This window comes from Elgaria multicarinata, chromosome 5, assembly GCF_023053635.1.
Source record: "Elgaria multicarinata webbii isolate HBS135686 ecotype San Diego chromosome 5, rElgMul1.1.pri, whole genome shotgun sequence".
Lineage (NCBI taxonomy): Eukaryota > Metazoa > Chordata > Lepidosauria > Squamata > Anguidae > Elgaria > Elgaria multicarinata.
The window spans coordinates 115,690,631-115,709,671 of record NC_086175.1 but is presented as its reverse complement, the minus strand read 5'-3'; the positions used below and the strand labels follow the sequence as shown (position 1 = coordinate 115,709,671).

Below are 19,041 nucleotides of genomic sequence, written 5' to 3'. Positions count from 1 at the left end.
CTGTCATCATGACTAGTAGCCACTGATAGCCTCATCCTCCATGAACTTGGATTATCCTCTTTGAAAGCTGTCCACATTAGTGACCGTTAGTACATTTTGTGGTAGCTAATTCCATAGGTTAACTACTGTATGTGCTGTGTAAATAAATACTTCCTTTTCTCTTTCCTGTCCTGAATTTCCCACAATTCAGCTTCATTGGATGACCATGAAGTATTATGAGCGAAGAAGAAACATTCCTCCCTTTCCACTTTCTTCACATAGAATTAAGTCCAGGATTGCCTCCCCTCTGGACGGTTCCATGGTCAGCTGTTCTAGAGCACGGTTGTTTAAGGATCTACTACGTCTTTATCATGACTAAACCATGCATTTATCCAGTCTATGTGTAGTTAATTGAAGTCACCTATTCCTACAACACTTTTTCCTTTAGATGCCACCCATATTTCATTCTCCATCTCAAGATCACCCTCAGCATTCTGGACAGGCAGCAATAGCACATCCCCAGTACTAAATGATCTTTGGGATCTGGTATTGTCAACCACAATGATTATTTGAAGTTCGCCCCTTTTGTGATTTCCAATGTGTTAAATGCTATACCTCTTTTGCATAGTAGAGTGGCCACTCACAATATACCCTTCCCTATCTTTGCCATAGAGATTGTATCCAAAGCTTACTGTATTGATCTGCATCTCTCCATACTACCAGTTTTCTATTATGCCCACTATTTATATATCCTCCAAAATCTTAAGAAATAAAATAAAGATTAGGAGGGACAGGGAACCTAGCAGATATCAAGATAGGTATCTGTGGGCACCACATAGGAGAGCCTACTGTTAGAGCATAGCCTAAATGAGTTGCTTGAATGTTATTGTCGATGTCCAGAATATACACTATAGAGATCTACACTCACAGCTGCCAAGTTTTAAGTGGACATAATAGGAGATCAATTTTTACAGGTTTATATTGTCATGGGAGGAAGCAACTAGCATTCAGCTTACTGAAAACACAGTCATAAGAATATAAGAAGAGCCATGCAGGATCAGACCAAGGTCCATTTAGTTCACCATTCTGTTCCTACAAAGGCCAACTAGATGCTTATGGGAAGCCCAGAGCTGGACACAAGCGCAACAGCACCTTCCCACTAAAGTTCCCCAGAAACTGATCCTCAGAGACATACTGCCTCCAATACTGGAGGTAAAATATAACCACCATGACTAACAGTCATTTACAGCTGCTTAGATGTTACCGTTTAGACAAAAATGGATGTGGCCGCTGAAGGACTGACCCAAGGTCAACAACAGCAAAGCATATTCAGCATTTTAATACTTGCAAAAATACTGCTGATTCAAGTGCACCCACTCATTTACAAACACCCACCTCCCCACACCCGGCATTAAAACCTACTTTTAGCTTTTAATTTTTTTTAATGGGAACAGAGAGCATTTGCTTTTCACATACAACTTTGCAGCCCATTGCAGAGAGGGTCAAGGGCTATTTATTCGTACAGGTGTCGGGTGACAACCTTATGATATGTTTCTTCAATACTGTACAAAATATGGCTCCCCTGAGTAATAACAGATCCAAGGAAAAGGCTAAAGATCAGAAAGCTCTTGAAAACAACTGAGAAAATGGGAAACTTGCTTCCAAAAAAAGATTGCAATCCATATCCCATTACTTCATCCTGACAAGCCTCCTCTCGAACTTGAGCAAATGAAAAAGAAAAAAGAGCCAAGGAGGCCACGCAACTACTCAAAGAAATAAAATTAGATTACATTTTGACAAATTCCAGATATATTGGCATTGCAATCCCACAATTATAAGTAAGCCCCACATAATTCCATTACTCTCAGGCCTGTGTGTACAGATTGCAATGTAAGAGAACATAATTTTTGCAGAAAAGGGGATTCTCAAATTGTAGGAACTGAATTTGTTCTCCCAAGTAACTCCTAATGGCTTCAGGAATTTGGCTGTAGCCAGGGCTGTATGTATTGTAGTCAATGGTGCAGCTAGGGCTAGCCTCAGAGCCAAAGCCCAGGGCACCCTGAAATGACCATTGAGAGAGCGGCAGGTGATGGCTGGCAAGTCCAATTCTCTCTCTACTTGTGTCTAAAAAGGTCGGGCTCAAGATGGCTGGCAAATCCAATTCTCTCTCTACTTTCTCACACTCTTTTCAAAGTGGTATCAAATTTTCACAAGGCTGCTTAGAAAGACATTTGTCTAATAATCTTCTTTAAAAATGCAATTTTAAGCCAGTTATGGAATATTTTCTTCTTTTTATATTGAAAGGCAAATCCTGCCAAATTCAATGCAGCTTATTCCTAGGTAACATGGTACAAAATTCCACCCTTGACCAATTCTCTTTTTAACTGCCATGCTGTACGCCTTTGACAGAATCTCTCTTAAAATAGTCATAACTTCAAACAGAAAAGAGTTTTAAAAAGAAATTACAACTTGAGCAGCAAATTTAACTCATTAAGAAAGAAATGACACTGTCTTAAATGAAAAACCAACTGCACTGTAATCTATGGAAATGGAATAGCATTTTATAGAATGTAAACAGGCGAATATTGAAGGATGGAGGGCAGAAAGAATAGCTTAAGATAATATATATATATATCTCATCCATCAAATTAAGGACTTAAATTTTCACCAAGCATTTCTGTCCATATTGTACTACTGAAATTCATTTGACTTGTAGATAACTCAAGTATCTCAATCTTAAATCCATGAACTGCCTTCCCTTAAAATATAATTTTGCATCTAACATGTTCACTCAGAATGCAGAAAACATCCATATTGTCTTTTGCATGAACTCCTCTATAAGAAGGATGAACTTCTTGGATCTTGGGTAATCCAGCTGTTGCGTATGTCCAGGTATGCTCTACATCTTCACTCTTTGCTTTTGGTGAAGTCATACAGTTTCCACCCCTGAGCAAAATGCAACACCTTCTTCCTCTGATCCTCAAAGTTTTCTCGCAGTCTTTTTCTCCAAAGTCTGGGCTCCAGATCCAACATGCCACCAATTATTTCCTTTCAAAATAGAACAAATGGAGAAGAATATTATTTAACCTGGAAACCCCACACCTGATCAAAACAAGGACTGCAAAGCAGGAGAGGGAGAAAAAAATCATTCTAGCTTTGCATTTTAAGAACAGGTGATTCACCCACTTCGGTAGTACGAAAATGTACTATTCAAACAGCTTCCCTCAAAAGACAGGGACCCAGTTCGCACGTAATGGTGGCAAATTATGGGTTAAAATTGTGAGTTGGTATGTCAGCTATACCATTTCCTGGATAGGGATAGCCTGGCCACTGTAATACATGCATTGGTAACCTCACCATGTGATTAAGGCCACCCTTGTATTTGGCCTAGAACAGTGGTTCCCAATTGGTGGTCTGCAGACTCCAGGGGGTCCGTGGCACCATTCATCTATTAGCTCTGCAAGGTCTGCATTTTAATAAAAGAAAATATGCCATCTCCCACGCTCTGTTTGCTTCGACGGTGACGTCATGCGCGAAAGAACCTGAGTGATTTAGCGAGTAGCTTCAGAGATTACTTCCCTGCACCAAATCCTGAAAACTCATGGATAAGGAATCCTTTTGAATGTGGTGATGTACAACTAACAACTCTGTCTGCGGAAGAGCAAGATGCGCTTGTTGACGTGACTTGTGATGGTTCATTGAAATCATTTTTCAAAGAATATAGACTGGACCAATTCTGGGTGATGGTTTTTCCTGATTATAAGTTAGGTGTAAAAGCTTTGAAACATCTAGTTCCCTTTTGTTCCACATATCTTTGTGAACAAACATTTTTGACATTTTGTTATATGAAGAACAAGCATAGAAATCGGCTCGATGTTGATTCAGATTCGAGATTAAAAGTAGGAAATATTGAACTGGATGTGGAAGGGATGGTTCAGGACAAAAAGAGGCATGATTTCTCCCATCACATTTAGGTTTAGTAGCTGCTAGAGAAGTCATAATTTGTTCAATTGTAAACTAGACATTAGTACAATTAAATTCGTCTTTATATTCCTAACTAAATCATTGTCATTTTTGCGTGGTAATATCACAAATATCAAAAAATTTATGGTCTGTTTTTTTTAGTGTACCTAAAATCCTTTGCTTATTAGAGGCTACCCGTTATTTTCTCCAAAAAAAATTGCTTTGCACAGGTAACTACCATAGAGATAACCAAATTTTCAAAAGTAGGGGGACCATGGCTTGGCATTTGAAAAACAAGGGGTCCGCAGTACTTAGCTAATTGGGAACCACTGGTCTAGAAGCTGCAGCTGGTACAGAATGCAGCAGCTGGGTTGCTAGCCATGCACATATTACACCGGTGTTGAAGCAACTGTACTGACTACCTATTAGCTATTGAGCCAAGTACAAGATCTTGCTGTTGGTATATGAAGTCCTGAACAGCTTGGGACCAGGTTACCTGATCACCTTCCATAATACAGACCTGCAATATCGTTAGGATCCTCGGAGGAGGTCTTGCTGGTTGTACCACAACCTCCAGACTGCCATCTTGCAGCAACCTGGAAGTGGGCTTTCTCAGTGGTGGTGGCCACCTTATGGAATGGCTTCCCTCCTGGTATTCATGAGGCACCCAACTGTAGAATGCTTAAAGACTCATCTGTTCATCCAGGCCTTCCCTGAGTGAGTGTGCTGCCCAATTTGTTAATTATGGTGTTGTATTGGTTTTTAATGTTTTATATAAATGTTTATCGATCATTATATATTTTAATTGTATTTTAATTTATATGACACTGTATTTTAATATATTTAAATTCTTTTGTAAACTGCTTAGAAATATTTTAGTTAACTGTGGGTTATTTAACTCACAATAAACCTATTGCATCTGAGTTCGGAAGTCACCTCAAAATGCCTAACTGGTCCAATCGGGGGACAAATATTCAAAAAGGCTGTGGAACATGTTGAATCGTGGGTTACTTAAACCAAGATTTGCTGCTGTTACATGCAAACAGCCCTATGTGGGTCAAATGGGAACATGAGTTTGAACAAAGGCACCCCCTATTTCCTGCAAGTTTACCCATGAGTTCTTGACTGTATTTGGAAGGGTGGGAGAGAAGATTAAGTTATTCCCAAAATCTATTACTGAGTATCTTTTAGACTCACAATATTGATTTTGCTAATAAAAAAGTTAGCCCTTTACCTTCAAGCAAACCTTTATTGCAACTTTCACTTTGCATGGTGAGATATTAACATCAAAAACAAATAGCTTAACTACACAGCTCAGTCCCTGATATAACAAACATTACTCATGTTCTTGGGATGTTCTAAGTGCACAGTAATAATACTGCTGTGTCTAACTTTGCTAATATATACAGTGAGCTTCTCAGCATAACGCATGAGGAACATCTCTTGTGCCAGACTCATAGAACAGACACTTTTCAATACCTTTCCAAAATAAAAAGGGAACTTGTGTTGATCTTCAACGACATGAGCAAAACCTCCTTGGAGGCCAAAGTCTACAGAGAAGTAGGGCAAACCTTTTGGAACCTAAACACAAAACAAGACAGTGCATTAATTATTTCAGCCGAGGAATCACATTTTAAAATGTTCAACATTGACAGCTAGCTTTTTTAAATTGAGATGTAAAGCCTGTAGGGCAGAAATCTAGAAACACAACATGGCTTTGCTCCCACTAGTTGAAGTTGAGGAGGCAACTGTGGCCAACTCCCTCTTCTCCAAAAATCTGCTCTAGAGGGTAGTATGTGTGGGGGGGCACTGTAGGCTGCAGTAGGAAGGGGGAAGTTGTCAAAGATCCCTTCACCTATTTCACCAGTAGGATCTCTCCACTGAATCAAAACGAAGGGCAAAGTTTGGATCGAGCTCAGCACGTTTAGGCACACATCATACAAAACAAAAAACAGGTGTGTGTATGTGTGTTTTCTTTTTGCAGATTCACCTTAACAGAAGTCTGAACTTGCCTTACATGTTTTAGAGGACGCAGCAAAGAAAGTAGCTCCAGAATAGTATACCTTTTCCATGGCTTGGACATAAAAGTTACTTCACACTCTATTGAAAACAGAGTTTGCTGCATTTATTTTCCACTGCAAACATAACAACTAAACTGTGAAGGACAAATATATGTCCTTTAAATCCTCGAGGCCAGGAGTTGGAGATCCCTAAGGTGTAAACGGTGATTTGCACCTACCATTTACACAGTGCATGTTTAGAAAGGAAGCTTTGCCCACAGAAAATGTAAAGTTTGTAAATGTAAAGTACCAGTGAAGCGCAGGTATTTCCCTCTGCAATCACTCAGATGTAAAATGCTGGGCTTTTTGTGAATAGTTATCATATAAATGTTCATGGATCCCGTTAAGGAAACCGAAGTTAAGAGCAAACCGCCCAGAGAGCTTTGGCTATTGGGCGCTATAAAAATGCAATAAATAAATAAATAAGCATAAAAAGTTTGCCCAGTTCATGGTTTATGTTACCAAAACTTCTGTCTCCAGAAATACAGGAAGCCTTGCTCCAAAGGCATTCTATGCCCTCAAGTGGTGCAAATATCACAACTGCATTTAATCCATTATGCCTCAGAGATGCTCAAAAATAATTCAGCAATATTTCTAAGTACATCTCCACTACTGATGTGCAAAACCAGAACATGTGTTTATATTTCAGAACTTTAACGGTTTAGGAATACGCCTACATGGATAGGTTAGTTAGGCACGTCAATACTGATTCCTGACTTTATTTTTTAAACCTTGATTTTAAATTTGCTTTGCAAAATTCATTTTGGCGCCATATCCAGATTAGTGCTGCAGACTCATGAGAAGGGAATAATCAGAGAGGAAATGGGAATATCAAGTTGGGGTGGTGTGTGGTGGTGTGGAGGGGGGACACACATTATTTTATGTTAGAAGAACTTAGCCCAGAAATTTAGTTTTGCAGCTATAAAATCAAATGATGCTTTGTAACGGTGGTTGATTGTTTTGAAACACAGAGAAATAATGCTCCTTACTAACATTTCCTCATGCTGGTGGGAACACGGAAGAGGGCCTTCTCAGTGGCTGCTCCAGTGCTCTAGAACTCTCTTCCAGGGAAGCTAGACTGGCTCCCTCCTTGATGTGCTTTCGGAGGAAGGCAAAAACTTTTTTGTTCCAGCAAACCTTTGGCGATGAATCTGAGCCTCCGTCTGTGCTAAACACTTTTAAAATTGTCATGTATTTTAAATGTTTAAATATTGGAATATATTTAATATATTGTTACCTTTGTGTATTTCTGTTCATAGGTTTTAAAATGTATATGTTCTTAAATTTTGTAAGGCTGCCTTGAGGCCCAGTATTGGGCAAAAGTCAGGTAACAAATAAATAGAAGGAGGAGGAGGAGGAGGAGGAGGAGGAGGAGGAGGAGGAGGAGGAGAAGAAGAAGAAGAAGAAGAAGAAGAAGAAGAAGAAGAAGAAGAAGAAGAAGAAGAAGAAGAAGAAGTAGTAGTAGTAGTAGTAGTAGTCATCCCATGTAAGCGCACGCCATGCAGTGTAATCCTAAATAGGTTTACTGACCTCTTCCCAGTAAACATGTTTAGGATTCTAGCCTTAGATATTTGGATAAATGACCTAAAACAGGAAGAGATGCCAAAAAAGCCAAAGGGGTAGAACAAAGGATGTTATTTATTAAGATGAAATAAATCCAACGCGTCTCACTGTATGTCACAAAAATCTCACCAGTGTAAGATGAGCTTCGGCTATTGGGCGGTATAAAAATGAAATAAATAAATAAATGAATATAAACATATAAAATTATATTTTATCTTATTAAATAACATCCTTTGTTCGACTCCTTTGCCTTTGCCTTTTGTAGCATCTCTGTTGGGGTTTCCTTTTTTTTGTTGTTGGTTTAGTTTGGCTAAAACAGGATTTCTTTTGCTACAATGGCTTGTGCCTTTGAAAGCCCACAGTGCAGTTTAAAAGGGCTGTGTCACCAGCATCAATTAACTAAGTTTATCTTCCAGAACTCCAAGCAGGAGACCTTTGAAACAACATCTGCATGTTTGGCCCTGAAATTCAAATCTCATATTTTCCAACAACTGTATTTTTACTTTTCACAGTTGGTTCTTTTAAAACATAGCTCACACTCAAAGAACTGGTCACATGCAGAAGACCTGCTTTGCATTACACGTGACAAACTTCAATACATACCGACTTGCGAACATCTTTTGAAGATAGATCAATCAGCTTTTTGTTCATGGACCATTCTTCATCAGATTCCATTATAGCTTTCTGAAAAAATTTCAAAAAAATGAATGAAACACTCTTGGAATGGCGCTATATGCTATAACGTAGAACTTAATTTGTAATTTAAAAAAAAAACACACACACACAAAGAGAAGGAAGACTGTGGAACTTCAATAATGCATATTCATTTTATAAAGTAAGAAATTAACTTGGAGACATTTCTGCGATTTGTAGAATTCAATTTATATAGATTAATGCATAATGAAGTGATTTCATACTAATTTTATTCACTACCTTTCCCCTTTTATTTTTTATAATTTCAGAACTGCCGTCTAACTTTAGCCTGACACAAATTACCTTGAAATGAGAACTTTCAGTTTACAGAATTAAAAAGGCCACAGGCCTTTTAATGGCTCTGAGAATTAATTAGATTCCATTAGCCTTTTTTGTACATAAGGGGGGGGGGGGGAAATCTCAGGAAAGACTCATAATGCCATGTTTCTGTTGTGATTAAATTCTACAATAAGTATATTTCAGTCACTGCTGCCTCTAAATGCTGTGTTAATGGCTCTAAACTAGATTCCTATAATGAGTCAAATATTCATAAGATCTGGAGAGGAGCCAGCAAGGGAATCCATTTTAACTTTAACGTCTACGAAGAAACTTACAAGACTGAGAAAATCAGGCTATTCACACAATAGAGCTCCGGCTATTGGGCGGTATAGAAATGCAATACATAAATAAATGATAACCCAACAGTTTTTTTAAAACCATGGGTTTTAAAAACCATGGGGTGCCTCTCCTCCTTCATCAGTTGTGCAGCTGGACTGTTTAGGGACTAAACATCTCAGCTGTTAACCCAACAACGAACCACAGGTTAACTTCTAGTTGTTTACCCCCTAAACAATGCAGCAGTCCAGATTTGCATGTCACGCTGTACAACCTAAGAACAACCAATTATGGGTTGTGCTGTAAAACAGAAGAGGCAGGCATACTACAGGCAGCACACCTGCATTTCCCCCAACAACCTATCAGTTTTTAAACTGATGGGTTGTCGTTACGTAAGAACCAGGTCACAGCCTCAATGACCGGGTTCAAATGAAACGCTACCGTGTGGTATGGGTTGCTGAATTCTAGATTGTTATTTTATGTGAACCCAGCCATGTTAACAACCCACGGTTTATTAATCACAAACCATCCTGAAAGACAACACATAGTTTCTTGTTGGATTGCAAACTGGGTAGTTTAAACCGTGCTTTGTTGTCACATGTGAACCCAGAATCGTGGGCTGTTCATGGGTCGTTTTGCCAGGCTACAGATGCAGTAGGCAAGAAACACAGCCAGTCTACTTGTCAGTGCTACAGCACCACAAATGCATTTGAGATACAGGGAGGAAACAGGTAGAGGAGGAGGGATTGAGAAAACAAGCCTCATATTGTTCAATAGTCTCCTAGGCAAACTCTGGGTAGGGCAACAAACCATGGGTTAAATAATCCATGGCTTATTGTTATGTGCAAACCAGGTCACTGTAACCATATACCGAGAAAGGGGAGTGTAGAGATGTTCCAAAACAGTCCTGTTAAAAACAATGTACTTGCTCTCAATGTACTGGCTCTCAATTGTCAGACAAAGGACACACCAGCTTAGCCTTTAAGACAGCCCCACATTCCCCTTAGGCAGGCAGCTCCCACCCACGCCAATCCTTGTTTTTCTCTGCCTGTCCACACTGTAAACTGGGAGAGGGAAGCTGTGGGATGACAGTGGGCTATGCAGTCTGCACAGCAGCATTCACGTGATTGAGGGGGCTTTTCCCAAGTACCGTTTCAGCCCCTTGTTGTACTTCAAACTTTGCCTGAACAAATTCTTTAGGAAGCTGCACCTTAGTAGTTTCACTTAGGAGAAGGGAAATAAATTAATATGAGATATCTCATTTTATTAATATGAGATTTTGCATTTTATATGACTTCATTTTAGTTGGGGTGGTGTGTTTTTTTAAGTAAAGTGAACAAAACAGAAAATGGAGAGAACTAGAGAATGTCAAAACATAATTACCTTGAAGTAGATGGGAGCCATATCCCCCACTTCCTTTGGGAGAGGGATACATTCATATACCATGTGATACCGCTTCTTTATGCTTAGGTTTGTCTCGAGAAAGACACAATCCAGCTCTTGTGCTTCAAACATCTTTACCAAGGTTTTTCTGAATAACTGCAAAAGGGATGGGTCAGGGGAGAGAAGCATCAAGAAAACTATAGTTTCCAATAATAAAATAATTAGGTAACACATTTATATAAGTACCTGGTATTAACTGAGAAATCTTAAACTTGCATAGGCTAATGTCATGTTGCATTCAAAATAAGTTATAATGAGCTCAGCACTGGAACATGATGAGTAATTTTAAATATTTATAATATGTGCATAATGCCAAAGCCAGGTGTCGTCTTATCTGTCAAATGAAAGGCATACTAAAGTTCAGAAAATCTGAAGGGACCATAAATGGAAGCAGAAACAACAGGAGGTCTCAGAGTTTCATTTCCCCCAAAAGTTAATACCTTGTCTAGTATTGACTCCAAATGCCACCATTCCTCCACTCTGCCTTCCAATTACACAATTTATCAAAAAGTGACATTTTCATCAGGCATGATTGACCTTTAAGTCAGATACTAATATTCCTTTAAAGAAAAGCAATCTTAGCCCTTTCATCTCCATTGTGCAGGAGTTTACCCAACCTGTTACTGTAACAGACTTGACCTGCATTCACACTCACTCCTTCTCCTCTATAGGATGGAATGTCACAACCAATTATAGAGTGGATCAGTTTGCATTTGGAGTGGTGCCTGGAAGCCGGCATTTTTTTAAAAAACAAACAGATAAGGTGGAAATCATAGTCTAGATTTCCAATGAATGAGAAATGATTTTGGTTCCCAAACTTGAAATGTCGTGATGGCATCCAACAGAGAGGAGGCAGGTGGTAAGAACTTCCTTCAAATTGAGCTCCTTTAAAATTATAGTATGTTGGAAACCACAAGTTTAAGGCACCTTACGTCACTGACCATTTCGAAAGTGCTAGACCCATATATTATAGAATTCACAGTTCATTTTACAGCCCATTAACCTAGTAAAGCTAGCACATTTGTTACACTAGGAATAAAAACCCATATTACATCTTGAAACTGGATATTTGTTTTTAACATGGGAACAATGATTTGTTTTGTCATTCAGAACAAGCATTGCAAAGCAAATAAAGAGACTGGCATTCATTTCTCTGGACAAAACAACAAACACACTCCTATATTGCAAAGCAATACATTAGTTCCCAAACAAACCAAATGACTTACCTAATTCACACATCTGACAATGGCTACCTAACTGCAGAAGGTTGCATTGTCCTCTCCCTAGCAATTTTAAGGAACATAGGATGGTGGCTTACTCTTGAGTCAGACTTTTGGTCCATCCAGCCCAGTGTTTTCTACTCTGATTGGTAGAAATAACAAAAAAATGGTGGCATCTTAAAGACTAACCGTTTTATTATGGCATATGCATTTCATGGGCTGAAGTTCACCTGTGGTTCTCAAAGGTCTCTGGCTACCTTTTCCATTAACTGCAGATATCAGAGATAGACTCCAAGTCTTAAAAGCCCTAATGAGTTAGTTATAGAAAGATTTTCTAAACCAGAAAGGTATTTTCCAACTATATTGTAAGCTACCACTCCATTTTCTTGTGCAGTAGTATATGCAAAGTTTATAGCTCTTGTGATGTCAAGGCAAGTCTGCAACAATTATTTGGAGACTATTTGAGGGCATGCCACCTGAAACTTTCATCTCTGATTTTGCTTTACAGTTCATGCTTCTCCCTGAAAAAGCACAGCTGCATCAAGATTACTATGAAGCCAAGCAGAGACTGTGAAGGCAGGTTAAGGACTGTCAAGCTAAAATACTGGCACCAGGATGTCCGAGTAGCAATGACATTTAAATGCAAATTAAAATGGAAACAACCCCCTGGCCGGCATCTTCAAGAATCATACATCAGTAAGCAGAACTATTCATTATTCTGTTCTAGTTATAGACACTAAGAATTAATTCAGCAGCTGAGACATTACTGCCTGTCACTTCCATTGGCAGCCTATTTTGGAGACTTGCAAGTTCAATTCCACAGAGGGCTGTACTTTTGCCACAACTACTGCAGCTACTAGGACAATTTTAAGGCTGTACGCTCAGTGGTAGAGCACATCCAGGTAGGGGTGGAAAAGACTCTCGCCTGAGATCTGGCAGAGCTACTGCCAGTCAGTGTAGACAAGACTGAGTAGATGGTCCAGGCAGCTTCCTGTTGTTGTTGTTCCTAATTTTCTGAGAATTTGAACATTCCACAATCTACACCTGCTTTTCAAACATCTCCCAGTCATTTCACAATAAATAATTAACTTGCTACACTTAATTCCCTGCCTCGGGGGGTCAGGCAGGCACCAACTTTGTATTCCTTCTGGTGCCTCTTGAAAACGCTGTTGTTCCAGGAAGGCTTCCCTTAGCAACCAGCCGCGGTTTATTTTGCAGCTTGTGCTTTTTTTAATGTACTTTTAATGTGTTTTTATTCTGTTTGTATTCTATTTTATTTTGTCCGCCACACGGAAATTCTGAATGGGGAGGGCGGTATATAAATATTGTAAATAATAATAATAATAATAATAATAATAATAATAATAATAATAATTTGTTACCCGCCTCTCCCTCTGGTACGAGGCAGGGTACAACACAAATACAAACACCATAAAATACATATAACTAATTAAAATGTTTAAAACTAATACATTATTAAATACAGCACATTATTAAAAGGGCATCTTAAAATTCAACTGGGTAGGCCTGCCGGAAGAGATCAGTCTTTATGGCTTTCTTAAATTCCGGAAGACTGTTAAGTTGACGAATCTCTCCCAGCAGGTCATTCCACAAACTGGGAACGGCAGAAGAAAAGGTCCTCTGGGTAATAGTTGTCAGCCTTGTTTTTGTTGGCTGGAGTAAATTCTTCCAAGAGGACCCGAGTGTGCAGGGCGGATTGTACGGGAGAAGGCGATCCTGCAGGTAGCTTGGACCCAAACCATGAAGGGCTTTAAAGGTGATAACCAACACTTTTATACTTCGCCCGGAAACTAATGGGCAGCCAGTGAAGAGATTTTAAAACTGGTGTAATGTGGTCACCCCTAGGTGTACCGGTGAGCAGCCTGGCTGCCATATTTTGAACTAGCTGAAGTTTCTGGACTAGGCACAAAGGTAGCCCTATGTAGAGTGCATTGCAGAAGTCGAGCCTCGAAGTTACCACTACCATCTTTAGGTCTTCCAATACACGGTTTTGTAATAGAAGTACCCTAATCCTGACTGAATTTTGTAACTGAGACACCCCCACCCCCATCCCTACCCTGTGCATCTTCACAACTATGTGAAGAGGCTCTCAGTAGGACTCTTCACAACTATGTGAAGAGGCTCTCAGTAGGACTGGTGCTATGAGCTTTAGTTTTCATAAACACATCTTGGGCCAACCATGAAGTGTCCAGATAAATTGAAATGTTCTTATCAAACTTATTCTCCTGCTTTAAGATCATAAAATGCATCATTTACTACTGAGCATACAAAATGGTACTATTTTGGCCTATTTATGACATCTCCAGAGCAATCCTATGTATGTCTACTCAGAGGTCCAATTAGATGTAGTACTAGTAGTCCACTTGCTTCTTCGGTTTTTGCTTACAACTCGGTTCTCACCCAAACTTTCAGACATTTCCTCTGAGGCTTTGGTATCCACAACAAGTCTTTCCCCATTTCTTCCTCAACTTCCTGACCTTGTTATTCTCCAGCAAGGTAGAGCAGCAAGCTATTTGTTTGCCTGTGCCAGGATATCTGTGTCAGTCATTTGAAGGGCACAATCCTATGCATGTTTAGACAGAAAAAAGTTCTACAACTCTTCAGCATTCCCAAGACAATCATGCTGGCTGGGGCATGCTGGGAGTTGTAGGACTTTTTTTCTGCCTAAGCATGTATAGGATTGTGCCCTAAGTGCATTTTTAAAAACCTGACAACAGCAGAGTGTAAATTGTGATCTTACAACAGCGGTTTGACTGTGAAGTAAGGGCCTTCACTTGTGTTTCACTCGGTGGCAAATTTCAGTTTAACCTTATCCATAGTTTTTAATTCAACAGTTGTGACCAGAGAGCGATAAAAGATGGTCAAGTCATACATTTTCACATCTTTCAGCCGGAAATCAATAAGGGCAATGTTCCAATGGATGTGGCCAACAACCACTTTTTCATATTGACTTTTCTATTTGTTTGTCTCTAAGGTACTAGAATTTATTGTGCTGGCAAAGTACAAAACGGTACTTTAAAATGTATTTTAATTTGTTCTGTAAAAGATAGAACTTCCTCATAAGTTTTGAAACTACTCTGCCACCTCTAAACTAAAGTAGAAAACTGCATTGGTCAAATGAGCCCTGCTTTTAGAGGGGAAATCCTTAAGGGAAACTTCTTAGATAGTTTTGTAAAAAGGCATTTGCCTGATCTCTTCTAGTATATAAAAATAACCCCAAGCCAACTAAAGAAAGTTTTATAGAAGTTCACCTTTTTTTGTGCATGCAGGCAGTGTAGTAGTAACCATTTTTGTGAATTAGTAACATCTGTGAGCTTATTTGTGTATTATTTTTTTACTTCTAAATTTACCCTCTTCCCAACCCCAGGGCACTTTCCTTGACCAAGGAAATAAGGAGAGCTAGACAGGGAGATATGCACAGACATCTCTTCCCCTCTAATGAAAAGCCCAAATGACTTCTGTAGCATGAAGCACGTTTTACCAACTTCCTGAGCAGGGATAGCTTAACCACTGTGTTCCATGCAGTGGTAACCTCGAGAATACAATGCTGTATTGCTCTCTATCTGGGGCTGCTTCTGAGGCTGATTTGGAAGGTCAGTTAATACAGAATGCTGCAGCAAGGCTGTTGAATGTAGTGCCTTGCCATGCACATACCATAACTGTGCTGAAAGAGCTACCCTGCCTACCAGCTTGTAACTCAGCCAGGTTCAAGGTATTATGTTGAGATATACAGCCCTAAAACCAAAATCTAATCTCTCCTTATATAGATCTGTAGACCTCTAACATCTTCCGAGGAGGTCTAACGTTCTATAAAAAGCGACAATTTGCACATACTCTCCAATGTCTCCAGGCTAATTAAAATTCAGTAGGAAATATAATGGAGTCCTATATTTCCTTAGGAATGCAAATAGTATGCATGCAGAAATAAAAGAAAACTAATATGTCATTTTAGTTGTAAGGTCTCTGCCTGAGTTAAGGCAGAGGGAGGAGCTATATAGCTCAGTGGTAGAGAACCTGCTTTGCATGCAGAAGGTCCCAGGTTCGATCCCCAGCATCTGCAAGTAGGGTTGGAAAAACCCTGCCTGAAATCACGGGAAGCCACTGCCAGTCAGTGCCGGCAACACTGAGCTAGATGGACCAGTGGTCTGACTCAGAATATGCAGCTTCCTACATTCCTATGGGCACCCAGGCTAGGCTTTCTATCAACACTACTACCGTTAGGATTTACAGGATATTACTGAAATATTGCGGGAGTTCTACATTTCGTAGATAATTAGGGACTACTTGCTTTTCAAGAGCAACTAAGAGTATTATGGCACCTTAAGACTAACCAATTTATGATGGCATAAGTTTTTGTGGACTATAGTCCACTTAATCAGATGAAGTGGGCTATAATCCACAAAAGCTGATACAATAATACATTTGTTAGTCCTTACAGTGCCATAATACTCTTTGCTGTTTTTGCTGCAATAGACTAGCACATCTGCCACTCTGGAAATTGTTTTTCAAGCTTATGTCTGCATTCTCTTGCTGAAACTGGGATAATGAAGCAATGCACAACCAGGCTTTTGAATCCATGGTGATTGTGGATGACAGTGGAAATAATCCTATGTGACAAGTGTCTACACATGATACAAGGAAAAGGTATCTCCGCAGGACTTTAATTAGGCATGCAAGAAAATAAGTTCACAAAAACACATTTAAAAGAGCTCGGAATCTTCTCAGCGGTTATAAAGGATCTATTTGACTTGTATTGATTCAGCAGGCCACAACTGGCCAAACTGCTCTGGAGATATGCTCTTAGCAGAATGGATGAATTTTCTAAATATTTTTGCAGAACTTCCCAGGCATATTTAATTACATTTTCCCATTATAAAAAGTGTTCCCCCCCACCACAATTTCCCAGAGTTTATATTTAGCTCTTAGCTGAACTTCAGTTGCCTCTACATGAGACCATATCCTAGAAGGCTCTTGGCTTGAATGACTCAATTAATCCTCCTGAATAAACATTACTCTCAAATGTAAACCATCCATGTGGTCTAAAGTCAATAAAAATAATATGCCTAGTTAGACAAGCAAACCTACCACAAATAATTATTAATATCATTATCACTGTTCTGGATTGTTTTGCCAAGGCCTAAACCCAAAGGATTTAAGTTTTGACGTGTTTGAAATCCAGTGATGCCAACATGACATGCAAACAGCTCATATATTTTGTTAGGGATTTGATTTTGCCAGGAAGTCTAAAAAGCTCCAATCAATGCTCTATTTTTTTTAAAAAAATAATTAAAGCATTTTAGCTTTGGGTCAGTGAATAAAATAGGATGGAAGGATGTACAGTATCTTGAGCTCCTTGGAAGAAAGACAGAATATAAATGTAATAAACTGTGTTCAGTTTTTATTTATTGCATTTGCATGTGCTCTTCCACTGAGAAGTTCAGTGTACTTTACATATGGCTCCCGGGTACTCTCCCATCTGCTGCTGAAGCTTAAAACTGCATCAGAGAGAGAGAGACAGACAGACAGACATCAGGGGGTGGGAAACACACACAGGCAGGTGAAGACCTCAGGGCCTGCTGCAGCTGGCTTACCCCTCCCACCCACAACCCCATTGCCCCATGGGAAGGATTCCAGGAGAAACAAGACAGCAGGCAGGCTGGTGGAAGCTGCCTCAGAGGGCCTTCTACCATCAACTGCCCTATTCTTATATTGTTCATAGTAATTTTATGAATGTATCTTTATCTTACTTGGAAGCCACCTTGGAAGGATTTCTATCCCGAAAGGCAGGGTTATTAATAATTGTAATAATAAACATTCTTTCAGATCACTCTTCAATCCTACATAACTACTGACTCAGTTTTTCTTATAAGATACTCGCCTTTAGAACCAAACAACTTTGCAGCCCCTAGGTCATTGCACTGGGACATCCTAGGCACTTGTGGGGCATCAGGAGATAGCCCAACAGCTATACAAGTGAATCACATGACTACAACTTGCATGCTATCGCAACAGTACCCAATCAAGAGACACATGCCTGTTAATACCCAGTTTCTAGAGATGTCTGATCTAGCCACAGTTTGACATGCCTTAGCTACATCCCATATATAAAACACTCTTTAAGGGCTGCCTTCGAAAACTGTTCAGAAAGTTCAGCTCATCCAGACTGCCAACATCAGGGCAAACATGACTTGCAAGTTAAAACAGCTTCACTGCCTACCGGTCTGTTTCTGGGCAGAGTTCCAAGTGCTGGTTATTACCTATAAAGGTTTATACAGCTTTGAACCAGACTATCTGAAAGACTGCCTTCCCCCATCCAAGCCTGCCTGAGTCTTAAAACCTTCAGGGGAGGCCTTCATTTGACACCTCAACCTTCAGAGGTGCGTTTGGTGGCAACCTGAAAAGACAGCATTCTCAGTGCATGCATGTAGATTTAGTAGCCATTTCATGTGCTCTGCACTTGGAATAAACGTGCAAGTGCTATGCGAATTTAAACGAATTCTCTTAAAGTGTCTCCATTTTCAAACCAGGTTATTAGGTGTAGATAAACTGGCATATTAGATGCTACAAGCACTTGGGAGTTACTTTAATACTTCAGAACATTTATTCAAAGTGTTGAATTGTACTACATTAATGATGCCAATTTTATTTTCTAAGTTTTTATCTCCTGAATACATAAAAAAAAGTATAATAATTGTTCATTCAGATGTCACTTTGTGCATAATTCTAATTACGGGGTGGGAGAGGTAGGGGAGAAGAGATGGCTCATCTCTGAACATACTTGGGAAGCAAGCAGCCTGCTAAATAAAATGGTTCCCTCCCCGTCACTCACAGGGCAATCTGTTTGTCTTCCACTGAAATCAATCAAAAAAAGTGCTTAACTTTGGCTGGGTTGAGCCCAATGCATTTAGACATTATAAAAGCAGGTAAGGTTCAAGAAAACTACATAACAAACCACATCAAAGGCTTTACCCACCTGGATTTCCTCCCAGATGTCTTCATCTAGAAGAGTGGCTGCAGTGTAGTGCTGCATAGGAGCTATCAGACAATGACCTTCAGTAAGGGACTGATAGTTTGGCAATGATAAGTATACCTAGAGAAGGGGGGAAATACAAGAATGTTTAAGCTTCTAGTTAGTGTGTATTTCACATTCCCAAAGTTGTAATAAATGAAAGCAGTTTTGCTCAGTTCCTATATCCATCCTAAAAAGAAAGTGATGGCCAAACTAGACATAGTGGCAGCAGATCCAGTGGAATTTTAGGATGCTTTTAGGATTTTTTTAAGGAAGTTTTAACAATGTATACTATGGTTTTAATCAGTATTTTATGTATTTTATACTTACTGTTGTTTCCCGCCTCGATCAAAATAGAGAGGTGGGTAAGAAATAAAATTATTATTATTATTAGATACATCTCTTTGAATATGGATCAGGCCCAATCATATAATAAAAGCTAAAGGGACACGTGCGTGTTTAGCTTCCACACCAT

General features: G+C 39.4%; 1 protein-coding gene across 1 annotated transcript in view; it reads right to left on the bottom strand.

The window, feature by feature from the left end:
* Positions 1 to 2,518: 2,518 nt before the first annotated feature.
* CWF19L2 (CWF19 like cell cycle control factor 2) overlaps positions 2,519 to 19,041 on the bottom strand; it is an 87,498-nt gene continuing 70,975 nt past the window's right edge. Inside the window, exons 14-18 of the mRNA XM_063127097.1 lie at positions 18,531 to 18,647; positions 10,257 to 10,412; positions 8,169 to 8,249; positions 5,422 to 5,523; positions 2,519 to 3,027 (exon numbers count right to left, since the gene is read on the bottom strand). Of these exons, the coding sequence (XP_062983167.1) occupies positions 2,887 to 3,027; positions 5,422 to 5,523; positions 8,169 to 8,249; positions 10,257 to 10,412; positions 18,531 to 18,647 (597 nt within the window). The 3' untranslated portion in view covers positions 2,519 to 2,886. The remainder of the gene's footprint in view (positions 3,028 to 5,421; positions 5,524 to 8,168; positions 8,250 to 10,256; positions 10,413 to 18,530; positions 18,648 to 19,041) is intronic.